The sequence below is a fragment of the Podarcis cretensis genome (assembly GCF_951804945.1).
Source record: "Podarcis cretensis genome assembly, chromosome: Z".
Classification (NCBI taxonomy): domain Eukaryota; kingdom Metazoa; phylum Chordata; class Lepidosauria; order Squamata; family Lacertidae; genus Podarcis; species Podarcis cretensis.
Genome location: NC_137184.1, coordinates 11,158,730 through 11,185,750, shown reverse-complemented (window position 1 = coordinate 11,185,750; position 27,021 = coordinate 11,158,730). Strand labels below are relative to the sequence as shown.

Genomic DNA, 27,021 nt, shown 5'->3' with positions numbered 1-27,021 from the left:
GGAACACAGAAAGCTGCCTTATAGTGAGTCGGGTCCACGTAGTATTGGCTACACTGACTGCCGCTGGTTCTATGGGGTTTCAGACTCAGAGGTCTCTCCCATCCCTACCTGGAGGCACTGGGAATCGAACCAGGGGTCTTATGCATGCAAGGCAGCAAACTGTCTCACTGAGCTGCAGCCCTTTCAACCATGAAAGGCTGCAAAGTACGACCCAGTTAGTGAAAACTGCGTTTGAATAGGTACATAGGAATGAGCTGGCTGCGGATTAAAGGAGATAGTGACAAATGGGAGATTTTTATATTTAGAAAAAGGTACAGCCTCTCCCCAAATCAAGCAACTGATAAAGACAGCCCCAGAGTGTAACAGAAAATAAAATTGTAATAAATTAGGGAATGGGGAAGGAATAAACCATATTCTCTCCAGTTTTGAATGGAACCATCTTGTATGGAATTTAAAACTCCCATGACCAAACAAGAAAATATTCATCAATTGGACTCTGAGAGTTAAAGTTCCAAGGGAAGGGGGTTCTTTTCTTTTCTTTCCTTTCCTTTCCTTTCCTTTTCGTTTCTTTTCTCTTTCCTTTCCTTTCCTTGCTGGGCTGCATGTTAGGGAGCCTGTTCACATTTGGGCATAATCCAAAGTGTGATTTTCAAATCCAGCCATGTTGCACAAACTGGATTTCTCTGCCATCTTCCAGGCGCAAAACCCATTTAGTTTAGAAAGTTGCTTTTGGAAGGGGTACTTAAAAGAAAGAAACAGATAAATAAAACACCTAACTGTTCATTCTGTTGATGAATCAGAAGCCTTTGGTGTTAATCTTTTGCTAAATTCAGCATCTTTACATCTCTCTCCCTATAAAACCCTGAGCTCCATAGCATGCAATGCAGGTGAAGGGTTGTCAGATTTAGAAATTACTCTATTCATTTTCGGTTGTTGTTTTTTTAATCCCTTGGCAATTTTTGGTTGGAAGAGATGGGGTAGATAAATAAAATTAAATGTCTTCTTGTCCACCTCTGACACCAGAAATCCCCCTCCCCCAAAAAAACTTTGGTGTGTGAAATATGTTAACAATAAGCCCTAATTAGAGAATTGCTCCTCTCCATGGCCTGAATGAACCTCCTAAAATCTACTAGCTGCCTTGCTGTGATCATTTAGCCATGGCAAAAGAAAAAGAAAAAAGGAGAGGTGCAAAATTGCATTTTAGGCTACATTTAAAGCACTGCACCAAATAATCGTGGGAACTGTAGTTCGCCCCCTCATAGAGTTACTGTTCCCCATACCCTTAAGAAACTACCTCCCCCAGGATTCTTTGGGGGGGGTGCTTTAAATGTACTGAATCTACAAAAAATGTGTATGAATACTGAACATCTGTGATAGTACAGGGTGATGTACTGAATGGAGAAATGAATCGCCTGTGTTCCCGCACAAAGTCATGGTAGTAGTTGCAATGCATATCAAGGCTGTGAACCTATGCATGCCTGTCTACTCAGAAGTAAGTCCCACTGAGTTTCATGGCACTTAGTCCAGGGAAGTAGGTTGCAGCCTAAGGAATTCCAATGAACTCAGGAGAGATTTACTTTTGGGTGAGCTTACTGAGGCTGCAATTCCATGCTCTCTTTCACATAAGTCTTATGAACAAGGGAGAACTTTATTCCCAGGGGTCAAAGTATTGGATCCAGGTATCGGGCAGAGAGAAAAGCGGAGGTGTGTGTGAATGAGTGGGAAGGAGAAACGAGTGGAATTGTTAAAGGTTTTGAAAGTTTCCTTCGGAACATTCTCTCTTTCCTTTGGGGAAAGTGGAAATCAGGGATTGGGAACCTGTGGCCCTCCAGACCTTGATGGAGCACATTTCCAGTTATCCATGACCATAGGGCAGTGGTGTCCAAACTTTTTTCAAAGAGGGCCAGATATGATGAAGTGAAGGGCCGTGAGGACAGACCAAAGGACCGACCAAAGTTGTTGACCTTTTCTAGGACTGAACTTGATGAGCTTTTTTATGATTTTACCCCAGAGTTGTTGAGTTTTTTTAGGATTGAAGCTGTTGACCTTTTTTTAGGGTTGAAGTTGTTGAGGAATGGGGATCCTAAACCCCAGACCATGAATTGGTAGACTGCAAAGTGGAGGGAGGAGGCTCCAGCCAGGCAATATGGCAGCACTTCCTGCAAAACTGGATGGTTTTTTTGGGGGGTAGACTGCAATTGGCTTCAATCGTTGGTGTTGAGATCGGTGGTTACATTGTAATGAGGATTTCATGAGGCTAGGCCTGGCCTTGAGGAACGTTCACTGGGAAGTAAATCTCTGGGTCCTGATTCAGAAGTGCTTTGATCTAAACGCGGGGTGTAGGCACGGGCTGCAGCAAGGAATTTAAAACGATTTCAGGTCTAAAGTTGTGTGCTGAATGTTATAGAAGGGATCAGATATACAGTAAGCCATTCACCTCCCCAGGGCTAGCCTAAGACGTTTTGGCACCTGAGGCGAACTACAAAATGGTGCCACTCCTCTCCAGGGCAAGGAAAGATCTGCAGCAGGAACAAGGGGTATGAAAATTTAAACTGGGAACAAGGGGTGAGTGCAGATCAAATAAACCTTATCCACAGAGATCGTTGCGAGGGAAAGGGGGCTCGCTTTGAATCACATCAGATGGGTGCAGGCAGCTTAGGAGACTCCAGAGGGTAGCCCCCGCCATTTCCTCACTAGGGGTGGGAGGTGAAAGGCAGCACCTCCTATTCTCCGAGAGGCTGCGTGGAGAGAGCGGTGCAGCCGTCGCTGCCACTGCGAACCGTGTTTATGGAAGACAATCTTACTCAGCTACGAGTGATCGCCAAAGAAGAAGGTGATATTCCTTGGGTGCCAGATCTGCTTGCCTCTGTGGATCCTGCCACCTGAGGCGGTCACCTCTCCTTGCCTCATGGGCAGGCCCTGTACCTCCGTCTTTTCCTTTCCCCCCGTCTTTTCCTTTAGCCTCTTACCTCTAAATCTATGACGACTTTTACAGAGTTCCTGGATTTGTTTTATTTATTTTTAAGGATGTAGGGGAAACAGAAATAAGGGTTTGTAATCTACACGCCGGTAGAGTAAGCGAGGTAATTTATCCAGCATTCGTATGCGGCCGTGAGACGCGTCTTGGTTGTGAGCTAGGTGCTGCGCAGAAATACCCCACCACCACGCGCTTAAATTTCGAGGAAGAAATGAAATGGCTTCCATTAAGATTCGGGGACTTAGGAATTTCCCTTCTTCTCCTGCTCTTGTAGAATAAAACCAGAGAATAGGGCCAAGTCGAAAACCCCTCACCGCACTGACCTGTCTTCCATAGTTTTATTTCCTACAGGAGCCTTGACTTCAAACGTGCCCAGGATCAGATCGCAATTGTCTTTCTTTAAGTTCCGCTGTCTCTTTCTAGAAGGAAACCCCAGGGGATGTCAACCTCAGCAACCCAAGGGGCACCCCCAGCTGTTTATCTGGAAACAACCTCCTATTGATCTCAGAGAGTGGCTTCTCCGAGTAAACAGGAGCCGAAGCTCTGCTTGACCCTTTCCGCAACACACTGCCTCTTAGCGTAGGTGTCTCCGAATGAAACGGGGGCTTCCTTCCGAGTAACACTTCTGACATCTTCCTTGAACACGCGCGCGCGCGGTTTTAGATGGTGCTTACTCCATTCCAAGGCAAGGTTGAAAAAGTGAGTGCTGGCACTAAATTCAATGAGGGCGATAATAAATAAGAATTATCATCGCCACCATCACACTAACTTTCAAGTAAAGGCTTGAGCATTGGGGCTTCTGTTCTCCGACAGTCCTTTAACCCTAATAGTAGTAATAGTAGTAGTAGTAGTAATAGTGGTAGTAGCACCTTGGGATCCTAATACACGCGAACAGCTTTGCACTTAAATTTCGCATCAACTCTTAAGTAAATCTTAAGGGTTCTGCACCGTCTTCTTTCCCCGTCTGCGCATCCTCTCCTTTGAAGCCCAAGTCCGGATCAAGAAGATGAATTTTAAAGCTTTTTTTTTGAGTGCCCGTTTCTAGGTGCGGCGGGTGTCTCCCTCCCCTCACTGCCATCCCACGCTCAATACACACCTCCTCCCTGCACCTCTGATCTTTTGGTAGTCACTGGAAGACTTAAAAAAAAAAAGGGTAAAAATTGCTACGGTGACTAATAGGTATTTCTAAGAGCAAAGGTTTCTCCGGAGAGTGGGTTAGGACTCCCCACAGTCTGTGGAATTGGGCTGCGAGGCAGGAGGTGGCATATTCCTCCTCATAGCCGTTCCAGCGGTTTCTCCAGCCGCTGTTCGTTCTCTGCACAATCTCCTCCGTGTCTGGCAAACTCACCATCACGGATCTTCTAGTTCTGGACTTTTTCTTCGTAATTTCACGTGATAATTGGGTCTAAATCCGGAATTGTTTGCATTGGGAGGAGCGGCGGGAGGCGGGGAGAGAGGTTTTATTCCAGGGAAAACATCAGTTTTAATTAAAGCGAGCCGGGTTTGCTGTCGGATTTCGAGCGGAATCGCCTCCTGAAATCTAAAGAGCTCTTGATTCCTATTATTATTTTAGCTTGATCTCAAAATTAAATAATCACAGCATTCCGCACATACGTACGCTTCTGACTACAAAGAAACAGGCCTGTGGCAGAAGACAGGACGAATATATATATATACACATTCAATCAAACAGACTTTTTAAAAAATAAGGAAGAAAATGACCTAAAAAGAAAACTTTCCAAAATGAGATAAACATCCATGGACAGTTTCCTTCAGTAATACAATTTAGGCAAAACCGGAAGGGAAAAATATATATACCCAAAGGAAGGCGCAGAAAGCCCTTTAATTTAAATAACTATCAAATAACTTTCAATGCATTTTCATTCCTCTTTTTTATTCCATCATTTTTTTCCTGAGAAGTTTGCCCCCTGATCCTAATCCAAGAAATATTGTGCATTTTAAGAAACCTCAGCGGGAAAATAATTTCCCATATCTTCAGAGAGTTAATTGAAACAATCGGTTTTTTTTATAAAAAAAAAAGTTCACCAGAAGTGGAGTGTGCTTGTGTGTATTTAAACCAACCAACTGGCTGCATCTCATGGTAGCCTGATTTGTGAGAAAATATTTCAGAATAGGGTAAGGAGAAAATAATGCTCTCACAGACACCAGAAAGTGGCAAATGATATTGAATTAATATTTACAACTATTCCCGTCCTTTTGCTGAGGTGCAAGTTATTGTTGCTGAGGCCAGTACATGAAACGGTTACCCCTACGTTGTCGGGATTGATGCAACACCACACGTACAAATACACACACACACACACACACACACACACACACACACTTTAACGTGCGGGTCAATACAAGGCGGAGGAATTAAAGACATTTGTAACTTCTGTATCCCGCCTCACACTCACAATCCATTCATTAATCTCAATTTCTCCTTTTCGTTCCCTTATTTGAATGGAAACCGCCAGGACCGCGGAAATGTCAAGAACGGAAGGTTTCTCTCAAATATGCCTGGCTTGGGTCTATCCTTGATTACTAGCAGTGCGTAATTGTGCGCCCGGGTCCCCAATACAATGGAACCATCATCTGTTTCCGCTCTTGTGCGCCAGGGCGCAAAAGTAGACACAAAGGAAAGGCCCAACTGGGGGCGCCCCAAAGCGGGTTTCAGAGCGTCCTTATCCCCTAAAAGAAATCCCACCAGTTCGACCCTCTCCATAAAATCACACTTGCCTGTATCCCCTATCCCCACTATACGCGGCAGAGCAGAACCCGCCTTTTCCACCAGAGCGCTGCTGTGCGCCTAGGTTTGACAACCACTTGGAAACAGGCCAGCAAGCGGTCCCAAAATTGAGGGGGAGATGAGGGGCATTTCTAGACATGACCCCCTGGCAGCAGCTGAAGCCCCCCTCCACGACCATCTCTTCTTCATCATCAGCTTTCAAGTTCATAGAGGGGGTGCGTAAAGGCGCTTAATTTTCTGGGCGCGCTGGACAGAGGCTCGCCGGACTCTCTCTCTCTCTCTCTCTCTCTCTCTCTCTCTCTCTCTCTCTCTCTCTCTCTCCCGTGTGTGTTTGTTTTGAGAGAGAGATCATGGAAGAAAACCGAACTGTGCGTGAGATTCTAAAGGGTTATCTCCCTTCCCTCTCTAAACACAACCGGGTGAATCATATCTACGTCCACATAATACTTTTAAAGCGTGTTTAAATTCACAGACACACCCCACGCTGAATGCTGGGAACTGTACCCTTCACAGATCTACACTTCCCAGAACCCTTAAATAACTCAGTTCTCAGGGTTCTTTGGGCCAAGGGTGAAAATGTGCTTCAAATGTACTTTAAATATAAGGCGCTGTACAGGACGCAAGCTTCCTTTTGGGATACCGGGATCGATCAGACTCAGCTATTTGGGATCTGAGAAATAGAAGCATGTATTACTTCCTCTGTCTGTCTGTCTGTCTGTCTGTCTGTCTGTCTGTCTTTCTCTCTCTCTCTCTCTCTCTCTCTCTTTGTGTGTGTGTGTGTGTGTGTGTGTGTGTGTGTGCGCGCGTGTGTATTATCCACCAGCTCCTTATCTTTCTCCCGGGGCCTCTCGCCAGGTGCAAACGCGGCCATCCCTTTCTTTTATGCCCCAGACAACAAAACAGAAAAGCCTGGTGGGTGTCAGGAACAAGGGCTTCTATGGGAGGGAGGCGGAGAGTGGGGTGGGGGGGAGATAGGAGACGGGGCGGATGTAACCGCATCCAGCCCCCTGCGCCCGCTTGCCAACGCCGGTGCCATGCTATAGTAAGATCAGCCCTGGTGGCACAGCCGGCGGCCAGCTTGCACGCTTGACACCTCTCCCGGTGATCTGCCTCTCCAGCTACTACCCCTACCCTTCCCACACTCCCGGACCCAATCCAGCCACAGCATTCCTTCCCCACCCTTCTCACCTCGTATCCCCGGATAGCACGCAGGTGGCAGCGTCCCGGAAGAAGGGGACCCTGGAACTTAGAAACCTCAAACGAGCCCCGGAAGGTCCCAAGAAGACGCCGAGTACCTACCTCCCAGCTGGGCGTGAAGGGGGCCCGCCGGCTTCTGCAGGCTTCCACCGTTGGGGCTGGGTGGGAGGCATTTGGGGCGCAGGGTCATTCTGCCTAAGATGGGTGGCGTGCCAGCAACTATGCTTTCCTCCCCATTCAATCAGCCCCGTTCAGCAAGTTCCTAGATCTCATGAATTCCTTCCACCGACCGATTGGCAAATCCGCCCCCCAATGTCCAGCCCCTCCTCAGTTTCTTTTTTCAACTTTTCTGTAAGTAGGTCCCCTCACCTGATTTTCTTTATTTCCTTTCCTTTATTTCATCATCCCGTCCACTCACTGACACTAAGTGTTCCAGGATGCCAGCAGCCCCCTCCCTTCCCTACCGACCCCTCCATCCTCTCTATCCTCTCACTACAAACTGGTTACCTGGGCAAACTCCGCTTCTAATCTACACCTGGCTGGAATCCTTTCCCATCATCATCCGGGGTGGAATGGGAGCGGAAAAAAAGAAAGAAGGGAGCTTGCTTTTCTTTCCCTCCCATCTTACTTTCTTCTCTCTCCCCCCTTTATTTATTTTAATCGTCTCTCTCCCCCCGTTCCCCCCCCCGCGAGTAAGCGACGGCACTATTTGACGTCGAGGAAAACCGCCTCACCGCGGCGCAGGGATATTAGGAGCACCAATTGGGAGTTCAAATGTCAGCAAGTCCCCCCCCCCCGCTTTTTGGAAAAGGGAGGGGGAGGAGGAGGTGGCGGTGGTGAGGCGGCTGGCGGGGTGGGTGTGTTCCTCCGCCGCCGTTTTTTTTCCTCCGCTTCTAAACGGAGCGTCTCCTGGCTCGGGACTCTTGCATGGCACTGTGGCGTGGAAGCGCTCCGGGGGAGAGCTTCTGCCCGCGATTGCATGCCGTGCCGGGGATCCCCCTGCTCCGGGGAGGGCCTCGCCGCCCCCTCCGGCCCGAGAAGGGCTCAGGAGGCGCCCCCTAGCCTACAGGTGACCCACCCTGCCTCTCTGCTGTCGGGGCGCGATGCTCTGACTGCCGATGGGCGCCCGGCTTGTCTCGGCAGCGCTCGCTTCCTCTGCCCCGCGACGCAGCGGTCCTGATCCCGGCAGGAGCGGACACTAACCGCCTCCTCCCCCTTCTCCCGCTTCGCCTCCGCAGCCAGCCTTCGCCCCATGGACGTAGCGACGGGCCCCGAGTCGCTGGAAAGCTGTTTCAACCGGGGCTCCACTGACTGCTCCAAGATGCTGGACGGAATTAAAATGGAGGATCACCCGCTGCGATCGGGTCCCGCAACTTTAGGAGTCTTGCTAGGTGAGTCGACTTAGCTTTCACCGCGCAATGTTCAGCTCCCCTCCCCTAAGAAAGAGGAAAAGCCTAGAATACTAGTTTACTCGGGGAAAGTCCCGGGCCCCCGATCCTGAGTCCGCTGTACTCTTGCTTCAAATACAGTACTTGGAAACAAACCGGTGCTGTCAGGACGGCAAGCGGCGAAGGCTTCCCGTGTAAACGCGGAGTCCTGTAAGTCGTTTTCAGGCCGATCCTAGAAAAGGCATCGATTTGCCTTTAAGGGGCTGAAGGGGTCTTTTCTTTATTTAATGCCCTGTGTGGGATTGTGACACGATCTGGCTTGATTTTAAAAATTGCTACTATTATTAATAATGATTTTAAATATAGCCACTTTTCTTTGACAATCTGAGACTAGGATTTAGATTTCCCCGCCTTGATATATTTATTTTATTCGCGGAGGGGGTGCTAGGTGTACATAATGTCGCTGTAACATGCATTTTTAAGACTCGTATTTGTTACAAAGGGATATATAAATAAATCTCAAGTTGCAAAACTTTGAACCGAAGATGCCGCCGGCCAACTTCAAGAAGGGGGGGGGGGGAGGCGCTACTTTTAAGATGCCTTTGCCAATCTTCCGACTGAATAATCCTTTTGAGACTGAAAGATACACGCATCTGCAGCTTTGTGTTCACGCACGTCGGAATGGGGATTTGCCACAACCCAAGCGAAGTCCCTGCTCTGATTTAGCTTTGTTGCTTCACTAAAACACAGACACAGAGAATATTAATCTACACTCTTACTTCCTCATCCCCCAAATACTAACCCGTAGGACAAAAATCTCTTCCTTACCCCTTTTAACAATGTTCCAGAACATATTCGATTTTACTTGAGTCACCTTGGAAAATGAACCAACAGCACTGAACCCACTGTTTCAATTTATTTTTATGTCCCTTGTTTCTCTTTGAAATATAATAATATTCTCTTGCATTTTGAAGCAAGTTTTATTGGATTGTCTCTGCTGGGACTTGTAGAGTATGGAACTGAGGCTTCAAAAAGAAAAAAAAGGATAAACTTCCAAATGGGACAGGGGTCCCCTCGCATCTCCTGACTGCATAACACTCCTGTTTACTTAATAATTACTCCCCCTCCCGTCACCACTTTTTGTAGTTTGTGTTGATCTGTGGACTGAAGGCACTCCTTTAGCTTGCAAGCCCACTAACCTGGGAGTAAGCCCCACTGAATTCAGTAGGACTTCCTTCCAAGTAGGTCAGGTAAGGATTGCAGTCTGAGCCGACGAAAGTTTGATGCCCTAATCAATCAATTATCCTTTAAGGTGCTCCAAGTATCTGTGTTTCTGCTTTTCTAATCGCAGTAATACCATACAGCAAAACAAATGTCTATACATTTAGCAAAAAAGGAAAGAAGAAAGGATCCAAGCAGCATGTTGGATTATTCTCAATGTTAACTTCCTAACAGTTGGCCGGGTAATACTTTTGATTGATTCTCTCCCCCCCCCCCCAATCCGCCGCTTTTGCTAATCCTGGGGCTAGGATTTGATCCACCCACCCCCCCGCCACGCATACACACTTGAATAATAATCATCATCATTTTAATGACACACACATATTACCTAATTAGGTAATATTAGTGCATATAAACTCTGCTTTTAATACCAAAGCAAGCTGATGAATTATGCCATTCTAGGACTGTGGGAATCTATTGCAAGGACACAGACACGTGCTTTCGCTTGCATTCGTGAACAAGTCAGTTGTATATTAAAACGTGCGTGTAAATATCCTCACCACCGTCATTCCCAGCTTCGGACGCAATCCTGTACACCTCGCTCCGCATTGCACAAGCCAGCCCAGCGTGAAAAACAGAATGATTAAAAATAGAATTCGGAACCGCGCTGCACTATAGAAAGTGACGGGTTCGTTTTTGTTTGCTTTTGCTCTTAACACGCAAAGGCCCAATTGCGACCCTGGGCTTAGGGATTGTTAAACTCAGTGGCGCTTACTTCCGAGTAATCAGATGCTCGTCTCTCACTGTGCCACTCCTTTTCCCTCATACACCCTCTTGCAGCAACAACGAGCAACCCAAATAGCAAATAAAATTTGGCCGCGTAAACGCCATACATGTGAAGCATGCTTTTTCTATGCTAGGAACTGTAGCTCGGTGAGGCGTAAACTACAGTTCCCATAATTCTTTTTATGTGGGGCGGGGCGGTTTGGAATGTGATTTTAAAGTGTTTTAAAAGAGTGAGAAACAACGTCTTGGCAACCCAAACAGTAGGTGAATTTAAAAAAACAACACTTTTAATAGCAGTCTTTGCTGTTGCCTGAGACTCTTGCTCTTGTGAACGTGACTGCGATTGTGTAACGATAGTGACATGGTCCTTTGTGAAAGCTGCACCATCCATTTGGGCCCCTTTCTCCCCCGCCCCGCCCCCCCACCCCTGCGAACCGTAAATTGTTAAAGGTGCTGGGAACTGTAGCTCTGTGAAAGGGAAACTACAGTTCCCATTACTCTTGATGTGTGTGAACACGCTTTCAATGTATTCTTTTCTTCTTCTTCCAAAATTCACTCCATCTTTTACATTGTCTCTCTTTCTCTGCTACTTCGTCTCCCCACCCCTTCCTTCCCTTCCTCTCCAGGATCAGACTGTCAGCACCAGGCGGTCTGCGAAGGGTGCCAGCGGCCCATCTCGGACCGCTTCCTGATGCGCGTCAACGAATCCTCTTGGCACGAAGAGTGTCTCCAGTGCGCCGTGTGTCAACAAGCGCTGACCACCAGCTGCTACTTTCGGGACCGCAAGCTTTATTGCAAGCAAGACTACCAACAGTAAGTGGGCGCAGCCACCCTCCAAATTAGGCTCTCTCCTTTTGCACGTCGGAACAGTATGTGCACGACCATGCCAAGCAATGTGTTTTCCGATCTAAGCAAGCATTTTAAAAAAAAATCAATCCCAATACAATCTTGTTTATGCTAGTACTTATTTGGGGCGGGGGTACCATTCTCAGTTTTGGGGTGCACCTAATTAAACCTGGCTTTGGAAGATAGTGTCAAGCAATCAAAGTTAAAGGTCATTCGCCCCACAATCTCCGCGCGCCTTCCACTTTTCTTTAGAACCTTTGTCGCACCATTAGGAGAAGTTCTATCCTTGCGTCAGAGGGATGTCTGTGGGGTTGTTGTTGTTTTTCTTTGGGGGGGGGGGTGATACTAGGAACGCGAGGCGCCGGCTCTTGCTCTTTCCAGTGCAGGAGTTTCTTTCGATAACTTTCAGCTAAGTCTGTGGCCGATCAGAAAAGCACATGTGTATTGGCTTAGTTAGTGATCTGAATCACTAAGATAAGGATTAGGTTGCGAAGACATCCCTAGCATCGTTTCCCATTTGAGGTCCGAAATTGGTTTGACTTCGAAGTGAACCCTTTTTGTAATAAAGATGAATTTCCCTTCCCACGTTTGCTTTCTAACGGGTCCCACTATGCTCAGCTGAGACACACTTCCAAATTTACAACGTCGATCCATGAAAATACGTCCCCCCCCCCTTTAAAGATTTGGTTATTTTAACTGAGTCTTGGGTTGGTCTGGATTCCACCTTCCCTTTCATCGAGCAATTAACAAATTTAAATGATTGCAACCGAATTTGATTTTGCGCCACGCTTTTGTTGGGAGTAAATCCCTCAGAATTCGACCCCACTGACTCTAGAGCGGGTCGTCCCCCTCGTTATTTCTTTATAACGACATTTGCAAAGGAAATAACCCCTAATTTTTCCACACAAACACCTATTTTGCTTTTTACTTCTTGATTTTAATTTTCCTGCGGCCTCTTTTGAAGATGCAGAAACGTTGAATGACTACTTGTTTGTCCTGCAGAATGGAATAATATTTGTTTTCCGATTACCTACTTTATTAAAAAATAAAAAAAATGCATATAAACAACACTCGCTTTAAAAAAATTCCAGTGGTGGGAAATTTTATACCAGCAATTAAAAACCAAACGATGTTTGCAAAGTCCCTTCCTTAAATAATATTGCTGATTTGATGATTGGGGGCTGGGCTTCAGAATTTAAAGTTAGCGTGCATATATTCCATTACTGTAAGATTAGCTAAACTACTTTGGTGGGAACTTGGTGGAAGGAGATATTGTAAAATACTGAAAGTGGGAGAGTAAATCTAGCAAAACATTTCTAACAAATCCTGATTTTGTGGTTGGGAGTAATCTAAAGACTGAAAGTATTCTTTTTTTCCCATTTGGAAGCGGGGAGGGGAGATAATTATATATAATGATTATCTGCTAAGAGATCGTGCAATATAGTATGATATCGAAATACAGAGGAAGTTTGTGCCTATGTGTTTGTTTGTGTGCACGTATGTGTATTTATATGTGTGTGCGCGCGCGCGCATAGGCGCCAACTCTAAGGGGCCTAGACCCCTTCGCCCCCCGAAAAATATTTAGGAGCGCCGGGCTCCCCAATATTTTATTCAAGTTGGCGCCACCGTATATGTTTCTGTGTCCGTATTGTATTTATAGAGACATCGTGTCACAAATCAGATTAAGTGATATTTAGGCTGTCCTTTTGCATACAGTACTTGCCTCAGAAGAAGCCCCAGCAGCATACGCTGCAATTTACTCCCGAGTAAACTGAGTTGCCGGCTATTCCAGAGGGCTTTTCAGACAGGGAGCTGTTGGGGGCTGGAGATAATGGGAAAAAGGAGGCGAGCGTGTCTTTGGGTGTGGAGAAGTTTTCTTAGTTTCAAGATCGGAGTGTAAGAGAAGAGATACTGAAAGACAGGGAGCGTCATTTTTCCTCACCCCCCCCCCCCTTATAAGAGGTGAACACACAATATACCCCTCCGAAGTAGATGAGAGAACAAAGGCATAGACGATTTACTCACTAAGATTTCTTAATAAAACAACCCCCATATTTTACTGAATTTTACTGATTTTACAATACTGCATTTATTTTCTTAGTTTTTTTTAAAAAAGCCCCATCATGTTACATAGGGCTGCAAATCCAAGTCTGCAATCCTATCCACGTTTACCTGAGAGTAAGCCCCATTTGAAATAGTTGCACTTACTTCTGAGTAAGCAGGAGTAGGCTCGCTCTCATTAGCTGGGATTGTAAAGGGGTCTTAACTTGAAAATAAACTGGCCAAAGTCGGGTCCGCATCACGGAAACCAACCGGGCTAATCCGGATTCAAAATTAGAACGCTTTGAAGCGCCAGCATCATTTGATTCGCCCAGTTGAGTTCTGCCGGGCCGGAGCCCGAAGGCGATCGTGGACTGCGAGTCGGAACAATTCGGATTAAATCCAGTTCAGACTTCATTCATTGAATTTTCAGAGAGATAGGCTTTGCAACCCTTCGGCTAAAGCAGAGGCGAGTCCTGCAGACTTCGGTTAAAATAAAATAAGAATCAAAATGGACTCGGAGCAAACTTTGGGCTTTGTAAACAGCGCGGTTGAAACCGGCGCGAGTTTTGCTTAAGACGGGTAGAAAGTGAAAGAGAAGCGGGTGGTTCCGCTGGGGGAACCAGCCCTGCTGCCTTGGAGCACCTCCGGGCAAGACAAGCCGCTACAAGGGCCGGCCCCGGCTTCATAGCGCCTTCCTCCCAGCTGGTGGGAGGCCCGGCTAACAGCGGCTGCCTCGCTGCTTTTAGAGAGCGGCAGCAACGGCGGGTCTCCAGCGCCCAGAAATCCCCCAACACAGAGGCTCCGCTTCGCTCTCTCCTTCCCCCTTCTTTTTCTCCTCCAGAGTTGCCTCCAACTAAGTCCTACTCAGAGAAGACTCCTTGGAATGAATGGGGCTCAGCTAATCATGCCCATCAATTTCAATTGCTCTATTCTGAGTAGGGCTAACAATTGGATGCGCGCGCACCGTTTTCTTCTTTTCACTGGCCTTTCGCTTTCATTCTCATTCAACGTTTTCTATCCCCTCACCTTTTGTTTCCCCCGGATGTGTGTGTGTGTGTGTGTGTGTGTGTGTGGCAGATAGCCCTGTTCCCGGGAGGGGGGCGTCCTGGGCTGGGTAGACACCATGCACTTAAAGCACGCTCCCCCATCCCCAAGAATCATGGGAGCCATAGTTCACCCTTCACAGAGCTATAGTTTCCAGCACCCTTTAAAACTACAGTTCCCAGGATTATTGGAGAGGGCGTGAGTTTCATTGACAGGTCCAAACGGTGCAGCCCTCTCCACGTCTACTCGGAAGGGAGCCTCAATGGGGCTTATTCCCAGACAGGTAAGTCGTGTTAGAACTGCAGCCTTTTGAATGCATTTGGTCTGTTCACGAAAGCGCACGTGCCAAAATTAAACCAGGTAGTCGAAGGCACAACCAGTTGTTTTCTCATTATTTTCCATTTTTTTGGAAAAGTAAAGTAAAATAAACACTGGCTTCAGAGAAAAGAGAGGCCAAGCCATGAATGCTACTCTCAACAGGCGGGGTGACTGTGGTTATTAGCCCCGGAGAGAAGTCACCATTCTCCCCCGACGGCCAACTCCGCAGGTCACCCTCTCGGGCGGGTGTCTCTCCGAAGCAACCAGGAGAAGCACTTCGAGGAAACGGCCTTCCCGTTGTTTTGTTTTTCCAGCACAGGCAAGTACGCTGGACGCTTAGCGTCTGCCGGAGAGCCCATTGGCTGTCGGATCGCGTCTCTCTCCAGCTAGGGCCAAAGGGCCGGTTGCCTTCCGAGGGGCTCTCTGGCACTGCCCGTGAGCGCGTAGACACGCTCGCCCGGGAATTTGGACTGCGAAAAGGCTTAGCAGCACAGTGACGAAGGAAAACGGATAATATCAAGAAGCAGGGACTTCAAGTAACCCAAGCCCGTACGGCCTTGAGACAGGCTCGGAAAGAAATGCCGTCTATTTTTCCTTTACGCACCCGCCAAAAATGGTTGGGCCGGAAAAGCAAATATCCGCGGACCCAGGGCGCAGCGGCTGGCGCTTCTCTTCTGGGCCCCACTAAGTTGTATGTGGAGCCTCTGACTCACTCCCACCCTCGTCCCTGCCTGCCAGGTCCAGGCTGCGAGTCTTGAGCGCCTCGTTCAAAATAAACGGCGTCCGTAGAGAGGAGCGCACGGTTCTCCCGCTTCTAGGCCTCGCTTGGAGAGCTGGCGTGAAGGCCGCGACTCCTTTATGCCTTAGGGGAATGAGGGGACGGGGAGGCTAAGATTTGGAGCCGAATATTGGGAAGTCGGTGGGGAAGAGTGGCAGCACCTCCGCGAAGGGCCACCTTTAGGGGTGAAGCCACAATCTGTTTGCTCCCCCTATTGAAATGGACTCTTGCTCTTAAGGTAGCCTTATTATATGCATAGTGATACATTTAATGGATGCCCCTGAATATTGAGAATTGTAGTTTGAGGGTACTGGGAATTGTAACTGTGAAGTGTAAGCGTTTATCTGTATGCACCTTAAAGAAAAGTGAGCAAAGAAGGTGCTCAGAAAAGGAATATCACATTTAACTCAGCCAAATGGACTTACATTAGCCTAGGTCTGCACTTCATGAAACTAGAAGTAATTTCATCCATCTTTACATAAAGCACACACACACACAATTGTATAACACAGGAGAGAATCGTAACACCTTTCCTGAAACTGCTGGGGGTTGAAACCATGGAATCAAGAGGCAACCTGCCTGGCTGTGAAACTAGAACTTGCTTTTTGAAAATTCAAGGAAGGTGGTGATGGAAGCGTGTCAAACTATTGCATTTTGGACTTGAGGGATAAGGTCCTAGTCCTCATGGCAGTAAGGGCAAAAATCTTCTGAACTGTCTGAAAAATATGGCTTTAAAGACTAGGATAGCTTCAGTCTTGGTGTTTGAGGCCTCACTCCCCAATCCCAGGGTGAAGGCAAAGTATCCCATATTGTAGTCTACTGGTTTTACAGGTGAGTAAATAAGAGAGAGACCAAGAAATGAAATTAGTTGGGTTTGGTCTTGAAACACAGACCCTCTGAGCAGACAGATAAAGGGTAGTAGTGAAACCCATTAAAATACTTGATACATCATTTCAGGAGTGCAGTTTCAGCTTCTGAGTACCTGTACAGGCAATTAAGTGTATGTGTGTGTCAAACCAACAAGGTACAAATATCCCCTTTATGTTCCACCCAGTTACATGGCCAAAACAGTTGTATATTTTTCAGAATGTATGTTGTGATCCTTTTCATGATGGCCTAAGAACTTTATTGCTACTAGTGCACAGCAGACCTGTCTTTGTCTGCCTGCCTGCCTGCCTGCTTCTCTGTCCGTCTATCATCTACCTGTGCAAAGGTGACACTTTTAAGGCTCCTTACTTAGAGTGAAGATGACTTCCTTATTTTAAAGTAATTATAGATGAATTGGGTGGAGAGGTTGATGCTTCTGAGATTACATTTCTTGTGACTTGAAGTGTGTGAGTTGGGGGGGGGAGGGAGAGAGAGAGAGACTCCTTTCATTTAGCAATTCTCTGCAAGTTAAGGCTCTAAATTCAACTACAAATACTCAGCAAGAACTGGGTGCTGTGACTCTTCCAGAAGCAAAGCAAATAGTTATACCTAGAAAGTCACTGTGACTATGTGTAGTCAATGGATAGCTCTTTTTAAATCATGGCCCTCTTAGTTGTTGTTTTTTTGCTTCAGTTTGTAATCTCCTTGGGGCAGAGATCTTGTTGTTCTGTCAAGTGCCCTGTACTAGGATGATACCTTAAAACTCAAAATATGAGCAATTGTCTTTCTTGGACATCTCACACCATTCATTCCATGCACAATCTGTATGTCAGGGTGTAGGTTGTTGGGGTCTTTTTTTTTGCCTTGGAGCTGATTTTCTCTCCCCCCCCCCCATTTTCTTTCTCTTTCCCTCTCTTCCACTTCACGCTTGTCACTAAAATTTAGGACCCTCTTTGTGCCCAGAGTGGGGTAGAACATGCTCCCTTCAATCGTCGCGACATAATAGGACTCCACAAGTAGTCTAGGAGCTGACAAAAGGCAACATCTCTTGTTGTACATCACCTTTTGTCTAACGTTCAGAAGGTTCCCCCAAAGATCCTGAAGTGAAGCTTGGTTGGGTGGGGGGAGGAAAACTATGTGCATTTCATAGCGACAGCCCCAAAATCCCTCACCATGGAAACTGTGTAGTAATCTGTTAACGAGACATGCGATGTATAAATATTGCCAGAGTTGTATGGTTGGAGATTAATGTCCTTTTATTTCAGAGTGACACCCCAAATGTGTTATTTCAGATGGGTGCTTCTGTCCTGGACCTGTAAGCTAAAGAAAGTTTACACAGCATTGAAGTTCAGCTCTTAAGTGACATTTCCTTTAGCCCTACTGATTTGAATGGGACCCTGTTCTGAGAGTCTTAAGATATCTGACAGAATGCCTCAATTGTAAACAGAGAAGACACTTGGTATGTCAGTAATATATTTCCCATCCCCCGACCAAACCCTGTTGGTTTCAGGTCCATGGCAGAATAATTATTTGTAGATTTCCACAATCCTTTTTCATATTTTTACTCCCATTTGAATAACAGTCACACTTTAGGAATAATGAAAGCTTCAAGATGTATACAGTATTATTCTTATTTTGTTCTCCGAAAGGATTTTTTTTATTTTTGCATGGGGAAATGGTGGAATATGATTAATTAACATTCTAAAAAAAAAAAAAAATAAGCATAGAATATTAGATCATGAAGTTGCTAGGAAAAAAACAGAGAAGTCAAAACTGGAACCAAAGCTTAGATTTCCTTGGGGAAAATATCTCAAATGGTAGCTGTACATGTCAATCTACTAAATAATGGGGCTTTTAAAGTGATTAATTTGTTGGTGTGTGTGTGTGAATTTTAACTGCTGAGACTTGAGTTAAATGTACAATTGTTTTGTAGGTTTTTGGTCCGGTGTGTTACTGCAAGTGGCTTTGAATAGGATTGCTGGCTTCTCTTTACAACAATGTGGTTGGATTGGTTTGCGAATTGGCACAAGCTTCTTTGCAAAAAGGCATCCCATACTGAAGTGACGATGGTGTAAATTTATTTACATCCAGTGTATTTCCACATTAGCTATAGGCTATAAGAGGAACAGAAGGAATAACATATAAATTATCAAATAGCAAAATTCATATTATACATATGCATACAATGGTCAGAAAGGAGACCAACTTTTAAAATTTGTTTCATCTAAACATTGGTGATGAGTCCACTGGAATTTGAATAACAGCCCTACCCTGATAGGAGTGTGTGTGTGTATTAGTATTTACCATTTTTAGACATTTACTATAATTATTTATAGTCTCACAAGAATGAAAATGATCACAGATGAGCGATGCAGTCCTGTGTGATTATTCGGTAGTTAAGTCCGAATGCGTCCAACAGGACATCTGTTTATGATTGCTACCTAAATTTCTGAACATTTGAAAGACACAAATGAGTTTTGATAATTACCTGTATGGGGTGGCTAGTATGTGCTGGTGTGTGAGAGTATACGGAGATTTTCAGCGATGCAATATTTTTGCAGTTGTGTACTTTCTTAATTACTTACTTGCATTTTTATTATCAGAGGTTACTTTACATTATCAGTGGATTGTTTAATTGTAACGTTAATATAAGATGTTTTCATTAGTTTATTCTTGATATGACTGTTTACATTTTGTCATTATCTTTTAACTGTTAGCGGGTTGTGTAAAACTTATTGATGTTGTAACCATGAGCGTAGCTTACTATGGAAAGTGGTATCCAGAAAACAAATGATTGTGATTTTGTGTGTGTGTGTGTGTGTGTGTGTAGCAATGGAGAAAAAAATATTAAAATATATGCATATGTTTAGGATCGCAGACCAAATTTACGAACATTTGAAGGAGTGAGTGATACGTGTGTGTGTGTGTGTGTGTGTAACTCACCAGGGCTGTTAAATGTTCAGTTTGGTATGGTTAGCAATGACTACATTTTAAAATTTGTTTTAGTAAATGTAACAGTGGATGCACCCCTGCAAACTGGAAAAGAATTTGTATGCATGTAAAATAATGTAACCTATATACAAAGTACACAAACTCCATTCAAGGAGCAACAACAACAACAATCTGAGGTCTCTTCAGATATTGTCAAAGCTTTCCCAATTGGATAAGGTTGCAGTGGCAGGGAGGCAGCAGAGGCGGGGGGGGGGGGAAGAGTTTGGTGCAATGCTATGCAAGGCCGGGCAGGAATAAAAAGATATCAACATGATGGCCTTTTGTTAGATCACAGCACCTCGTTTGACATGACAAGGTAGCCCGCTGAGCCTGCTTCTGCAGACCGACAGCAGAAAATACAAGCAGGAGGAGGAAGAAGGAGAGGGGGTGGGGGGGTGAAAAGACACAGTAAATCAATTTGTTCCCCTTTCCTCTGAAAAGTTCTTTAAATGAAAAGGGAAAAAACCCCCGAAAACTGCTATTAAACATACTTTTTAAAGGAAAACCTACCAGCACCCCAGTACTAGGGTTTATTTCCTGACTTTTACGTCATTAGGAAAAACAAGAAGGTGTTAGACTTTAAAATGCTGTCGTGTTTTCCAGTCCACATACAATCACATTGATCTGGTTTGTAAAAATGGAAGTTCCATAGAGGCTGGGCTCCATTTAGAACAAGTGGTGAGCTTTCTATCTGCTGTAATGAAGAAGAAATTGAAGCCTATGGGACAATGAGAATGTTTGCCTATCCCCTGGACCCTATTAAGCTGAGGGAGTTGTACCTCTCATTTTCACCATCTTGAATGTTCATGCATGGGCCTAGCTGTCTTGTACTAAGGTAGGGGTGTGTGTGTGTGTGTGTATATTCTCTTGCAATCTATTGTCTGGAGTAATCAGTAGGAATCAGTGAGTGGATCGTGGCACGCTTCAGCTAGTTGTTACATGAGCACAATTTTTACAAAAGTGCCTTTTGCAGTTAAGATGGTGTCAAGTAATGGTACAGTTTGGGGCTGGTGTGAGCTGTAGTCCAGAACATCTGGAGGGCACCAGGTTGGGGAAGGTAGATGAAGAGATAAGCTTGTCATCACATCACAGCTATGGCTGTGGGCTTAAATGGTCGATCAATCAACTAAAGCTGTAGTTGATTAAGATGGCCACTCTTAAGCAGCAAAGACAAATTTCCATCAAAACCAAAGGCACTTGCTTCTGTGTATGGTGTGTTTAGAACTGGTGTATGATGCTGATGTTCTGCACTCCTTACACAGAAATAGGTTCTGCAGAAACCAGTAGGATTCATGACCTAGTTTTATAATCACTGTATAAGAGCTGGAGGTAGAGTTCCAGCTTTCATGTAATCTACCTTTTAACAGTGTTCCTTAATTAGGCCAAAGTATGCATCTGCATCACACCTTAACTTAGAGCATTTTCCGTTGAAATTGACAAGCTGAAATTCTACGTTCATCTGCTTAAGATCAGGCAGGATCTGTAATTACCTTGAATCCCACATGGAAAAAGCTCACGGCTCAAACGTAGAGGAAATTTATATGTTTTATAAACAATTGTTCAGTAGCTTTTCTCTGTTTTTAATAATAAAAAAGAATATAACCCTTTTTCTTGTTGGCTGGGTGATAAAGCAACCTTATAGTATATATTTATTTGAATGTCTAGGCTGCCAACCCAGTGCACGCCTGCTAGGAAGGAAGGAATCACCACTGAATTAAATGTGGGGATGGTAAACACATTTAGGATCTCACTGTAAATACGCTGGAATTTAGCCAGCATGTCTATCCAGGGAAATGTGCTGGCCTGCTAATCCTTGAATTCTCAAACTTTTCCGCCAGAATAACCTCCCCCGCACCTAGATAATTTTAAGAGAGGCAAGAGATTATTACATTTTCTTCCTTTTCTTAAAAAAAGCGGGTGGTGGTACAAAACGAAACCTCCTTGAATGGGCTCCTTTTCAAAATAATGAAGCCAGTTATTGGGAGCTGTTTGGAATGCTGGCGAATGGAATGCAGGTGGCGAGATCAAAGGTGTATGAAAAACACAATTTATCACCCGAATTTCACTCCCACATCTGTGAGATTCTCAGATAGTATCAATCCCAGATCAAGGGCTTGTGTGCATGGTGCAGGAGGCTGCAAGTGAAGGTAGGGTGCTCTGTTCTTGGGTATGGGGTGGATTGTGCTTGCCAAAGTCTGTCTGCTCAAAGTGATGGTCATTGCATGCACCGTATACTGGATCAGGGCTGCAGTATTTCATCCCTTGGATAAGAAACTGCAAGCAACGCTGACATGACATTAGAGGACATTAGACATTAGGCTTCTCTGTTTTTCATTTTTTTCAATCTTAAATTCAGTTCTCCACATTTCCACATCAGTGTGTGAATTTTTTAAAAAGTCCTCATGAAAATTCATCAGCATTTTGTTATGAATTTCTCCTGGTGCACACATGTCTCTACGCAATTTTACCTAATGCACACATTTTTTTTTTTTTTTTGCAAAGTGGTTTTTTAAAAAAACACCACACACCTTGCCTCTTGTACACAATACTTAGCTGGAGAACTGTGTTGCAAAATTCAGAGCAGTGCAAAGCTTGAAGGCTGGCTGCATTTTGGGTTTTGTATCATTTCAGAAAGTGCAAATTAGGTTTGCAAACTGAGTTGAATCCTCCCCCCTCATCCCCATGTGGAATTAGATTCACTTGAAGGCCAAGCAGGAGTGACTTTTCTAACACCTACCTCCAGGGTCTAGCTAGCGGCTATCCTGTATCTATTGGCAAAATGAACTTCCTTGAGTATTGATGCTTGAAAAACTGTGTCCCAGCTGCCAGATATGCAAAACTCTAAACCTTGCTTACTGCTTTGTGACATAGGTCTCATAAAGGCCACAATCCTAACCCCACTTATTTGAGAGTAAGCCCCATTGAATTCAGTATGACTTACTTCTGAGTAGGCATGGTTTGGATTGCAAATGTACAAGTGTACATTTAATGTACAAATAATGGATCAACTTGTCATTTTTCACATATCGGTTAAGACTTACATTAAAAAAAAATATATCTTCCAAGATCCAAAATTCTTCTAAGATCCAAACAACTATTCATTGTTTAGAGGCTTTAACAGCTGAGGTTTTTTTCTTATATAAAAATCATCACCACCATCATCATCAGCAGCAGCAGCAAAAAGCTCATCTGATCTCATTTATATTTACTCGGAAGTACCTTTGCTCAATTATGCATTTTTCTTTTTAAAAAACTGCTTACGTTGAAGTAAATATATAATTATCAAAAGAACCGTTATTGAATTGCCTCTATTGAGCAAATAAACAGACTGTGAGAATATTCGGTCTATAAACCGCATTAACGGTTACAGCCAGTGCAAATCCTCCTCAGAATAGACCCATTGGAATGAATGGACATGGCTAACTTAGGTTCATTACTTTCAGTGGGTCTAAATATAAAGTAGTTGGATATAACCTGAAGCCTTTCTTTTTTTGTAACTGAAGCATAAGAACATAGGAAGAGCCTGGCTGCTGGGTGAGGCCAGTGGCCCACCTGGTCCAGCATCCTGTTCTCACAGTGGCCAACCAGATGCCTGTGGGAAACCAGCAAGCAGGAGCCGAGCTCAAGAGCGCTCTCCCTATCTGCTCAGGCAGTAGAGCATGAGGCTCTTAATCTCAGAATCATGGGTTCAAGCCCCATGTTGGGCAAAATATCCCTGCATTGCAGTGGGTAGGACTAGATGATCCTTGTGGGTTCTTCCAACTCTACAATTCTATGATTCTATTAGTGTGGCTTCCAGCAGCCGGTATTCAGAAGTACTGCTGTCTCTGACCTTGGAGACACGAGGAGAAATGAACAGGCTTTTAGACATTTAGTCACTCTTCCCATCTCACTAATATTTTGACTAGGGGCCTATAAACCAATTAAGCCAGCTTCTTTGGAATTTTCACTATTTACTACTTACTATCCTTGCCAATTCTAAGTGCCGCCATTTTAAACCTTATACTCCCAGTCACGGATATTTCAGATCCTAGTGTTTCTTTGCTCTGCCAAAACATGGTTTATGGGTTGGGCTCATGGTCTGAGAGAGGCTTTTTTTGTTCATGGGAACCTGCTGAGCAAGAGAAGTGGGAGCAAACATGCAGAAGAGAAGCTTAAGAGGGGATATGTTTGCCACCTTCAAATGTCTGAAGGGTCTGTTGCCCCCAAAATGGAGCAGCCTATTTTGAGGGTGGGTCAAGAACCAGTGGGGGGCAACCCGCAATTAGGGCAAATGTATCATTTTCAGTTTTTCTCCTTTTCTCATTCCCTACCATGTCTTGAATTTAGTTCTCCACATTTTCTCAACAGTCTGCAATTCCTCCTTTGTGAAAATTAATCTGCATCTTTGTGCAAAATTCTCCTGTTATATACATGTTCACGTGTAATTCACCTAACAATTTTTTTGTGGCAAAGCAATATCCCCTAAAATGATGCACTTTCTTGCATGATATTTTCATGAACATTATGCAGTTTTTTGCACACTTTTTACCTCGGTAGATGCATTCATTTACACAGAGAAAAACACCTTGCAAAATTTGGAGAAGACAGGTTTTGAAGGATGGCTGTGTTTCAGTTCATGTGTTGTTTTTAAAAAGCACTGCTTGTGCAATTTTGCGTTTAAATGCAAACAAAATGGAATTTCTCCCTCCCGCTTCCCTACTTGCAAAGAAGCAGATTTTGCTTAAACATTCAGAGAATCTTCCTAATGAAGATAATAACAAAAAATAAAATAGAAAGCTGTTTCTAAAATAGAAAGACTTAAGCCTTGGGCCTGAGGTTCTCCAGCTCTGATGTAATGGGTATATCATTGAGGCCATTTTAGACACTGCAGTTAAATGGTCTTAAAGGAAGGAGCTCTTTAGATGGCACCGTATAGTCCTTTGCTGACTCCAATATTTTGTAAAGCTAACCTGGTTTGTGTGCCCTCTTGCTTATTCAGCTGAGTGGGGCCAAAGTGTGTGTGTGTGTGTGTGTGTGTGTGTGTGTGTGTGTAATCTGAAATAGGAACTCCCCAAATAGCAAATTAGGTTTGTTTCTTTTGTGTTTTTCTAGAATCCTGGAGAACAGGGGCAGTCCCTGCTAAAGTATTAATAATGTATTTTTAATCTTTGTTGGAAGCTGCCCAGGGTGGCTGGGGAGGCCCAGCCAGATTGGCGGGGTACAAATAATAATAAATTATTATTATTATTATTATTATTATTATTATTATTATTATTATAGTGGGATGGTTGGTTGGAGTGCCTGCATCAGAGGTCCCAAGCACTGAAAATATTATGGTGCCCCCCCAAGTAATTCAAAATAAAGACAATACTAAACTGTAAAATAAAGTTTTAAAGTAAAGCATAACACAGATTTGTTGCAACACCTGACAGGACCCGATTTCCTTGCATTATTTTGAATTATGTTAATCGGGCATGCACACACCCCTCATTTAGGAGGGGGATAAAGAATAAAAAGAGAACAGGAAAATGGGAGAAGAGTGGAGTGTAAGAAAGTCGTAACAAAGTCCAGATTTTTCTCATGGTAACTACTTGGATGCTTTTTCGTTTTAATATCAAATTTCAAATTCTTTCCAAAAAGAAAAGTTCTCATTTCCCCCGCCCCCAATGCCACTGCTTTGCTGGTGTTCTTAAGAACATGCTTCATCAGCTCTGTAATCCAGCGTGGTCTGGATCCCTGTCGGTGACCAAGAATGCCACCCTAATCCCACTTACGCATGAGTAAACCCTACTGAATTCAACAGGACTTACTTCTCGGAGCCTAAAGCACCCAATTCCTGAACATTAGCTTAACATTAGGTAAAACTGCCATCCTAATCCCACTTACGCATGAGTAAACCCTACAGAATTCAACAGGACTTACTTTTCGGAGCCTAAAGCACCCAATTCCTTAACATTAGTTTAACATTAGGCCGTTCCTTCCTCTCTGCTCCATCAAGCCCTTTTCTGTTTCTCTTGGAGCGATTGAAATGTTCTGGGTTACATAAACATTGCAGCTCTCTTTCTCTCTCCCCCCCCCACCCCCGTCTCTCTCTTCTGTTTGGTAACGGTATGTCGTTTTGTAACTCCCAACTTGGAGAATCTTAAAAGAGAGTTTGCATTAAACTGAGGCGTTGCCTTTTATGCTCAGCAATGCCTGGGTCTCACAAGACAGACAGAAATCAAGGTAGCAGCAGAATTCCTCTACAAGGAAGACGCCTTCTAAAAACCTATTCCTGTTTAAGGTGCAAAAGGGATCGGGCTTCAAATCCTAGAGAATGAGAACAAGGCGCCTTGTTGGCGTTTAGCACCGGGATCATCCAATTTAGCTGTTGCCGTGTGAAAATTTGCCATATTTATTGGGGAAATAATGTTTATACATTTTTAATTTTTTTTTTTTTGCCTGGGCTGTTGGGTGAGTAATGTTGCACCCAAGCAAGTTCTACTATGTTATGCCCATTGTTTCGTATGGGTCTACTCTTGAGCTGAAATAGCATTGGATACAACCCACTGTGTCTGGGTTGCTTTGTGCAATTCTTTTCTTATTTGTAAATAACACACACAACTTCCTCTCATGCATTCTCACATGCAAACAGTGATAGCCTTGTCCTCTATGAGTTTATCTAATCTCCTTTTAAAGGAAACTAGGTTGGTAACCATCATTACCTCCTGTGGCAGCGAGTGCCGTAGTTTAACCATGTGCTGAATACCGCCCCCCTCCCCCAGATTCTCTAACTGTGTGGTTTTCATCACAGCTGCTCAGTTTCTGGGGACTTCGCCTCTCCAGCCTGGACGTACCTGCCACTCTATTCAGCTTATGGAACTTCCTTTATTTCAAATAGGGAGAAAGGACTGGAATCACACTTTCATCTGTTGCTGTTGCAGTAATGGAGGAAAGAGAGTTGGTAGATGGTGAGGAGAGAATCGTGTGTGTTTCCAGGAAGCTTTTTGCACGATGTTAAGTGGATCTTGCTTGCTGCGGAATCAGTCTGCTGGTGACCATGTTTCTTGCCTGTGTATGATGGGTGTCATTTGAGGCCAAAAATAACACACATCTGCTCCTTGGAGGCCTATAGAATTCTCTCCCTCTTTGCTTTAAATGTTTATTTGTTAACATTAGACCTTTTAAAAGCCTAGCCTTGACCTGAAGTCTCCAGAAGAACCCACCTTTCTCTCTCTCCTACCCCCCAACCTCCATCACCCCCCACCAACAGATAAAAGTCTGACCAAGTTTGTGCAATTTCCCTAGTAAGGTGTAATTGACAGCTGCAATGAAGGCTCAGCTGTTTGACTTGAACTGCATGGGATGCAGCGGTTTATAAGGACTTTGTGCTTGGCGTTGACTTCCTTAATATATTTCAATCTGGAACTGACAGCACTTCCTAATGGGTCTTGATTAAGTTTCCTTAGTCAAAATAATACTTTTAATTTACTTTGCCTTTAGGTTCTCTCCTTCCAGTCACCCAATTTGAAAGCAGCTCCATTCTTAACCAAAAAACATTAAACCTCAAAACACATTAAATGTATTAAACTCCAAAGTGTGTGTGTGTGTGTGTGTGTGTGTGTGTGTGTATGTGTATGCATGCAAGCCTTAATACTTATTCAAGCAAAGATTAGTTATGGGGCATCTCATCCATAGCAACCTTGCAATTCAGCCTTCTCTGGTAGAATTAGTTTAGATGCAGAACATCAAACATACCTTTATGTATAAGTCTCTGTGAGTTACTTTGGGGATTTTCCCTGTTTTACATTTCTTTATTGCTTCCCAGATTTGCTCTGCCCTGTTTTCCTGATTC

At 44.4% G+C, this 27,021-nt stretch overlaps 2 protein-coding genes across 9 annotated transcripts in view; one reads left to right on the top strand and one right to left on the bottom strand.

Annotated features, from left to right (window-relative positions):
• Positions 1-7,580, bottom strand: part of LOC307207934 (uncharacterized protein) — a 37,769-nt gene extending 30,189 nt beyond the window's left edge. For 4 of the 6 annotated variants that reach the window (XR_013834856.1, XR_013834857.1, XR_013834858.1 and 1 more), the window contains exon 1: positions 7,026-7,417. Coding sequence is in view for 1 of the 6 variants with exons in the window: in XM_079962271.1 (XP_079818397.1) it covers positions 7,026-7,113 (88 nt within the window). In the remaining 5 variants the exon portion in view is untranslated. The other 2 variants (XR_013834855.1, XR_013834859.1) reach the window with 2 other exon arrangements.
• A 256-nt stretch (positions 7,581-7,836) lies between these two features.
• LMX1B (LIM homeobox transcription factor 1 beta) overlaps positions 7,837-27,021 on the top strand; it is a 169,464-nt gene continuing 150,279 nt past the window's right edge. The window contains exons 1-2 of one of the 3 annotated variants that reach the window (XM_079962184.1): positions 7,837-8,314; positions 10,945-11,131. In XM_079962184.1, coding sequence (XP_079818310.1) covers positions 8,176-8,314; positions 10,945-11,131 — 326 coding nt within the window. In that variant the 5' untranslated portion in view covers positions 7,837-8,175. Of the gene's footprint in view, positions 8,315-10,944; positions 11,132-14,700; positions 14,889-27,021 lie in introns of those variants that run through there. The other 2 variants (XM_079962183.1, XM_079962185.1) reach the window with 2 other exon arrangements.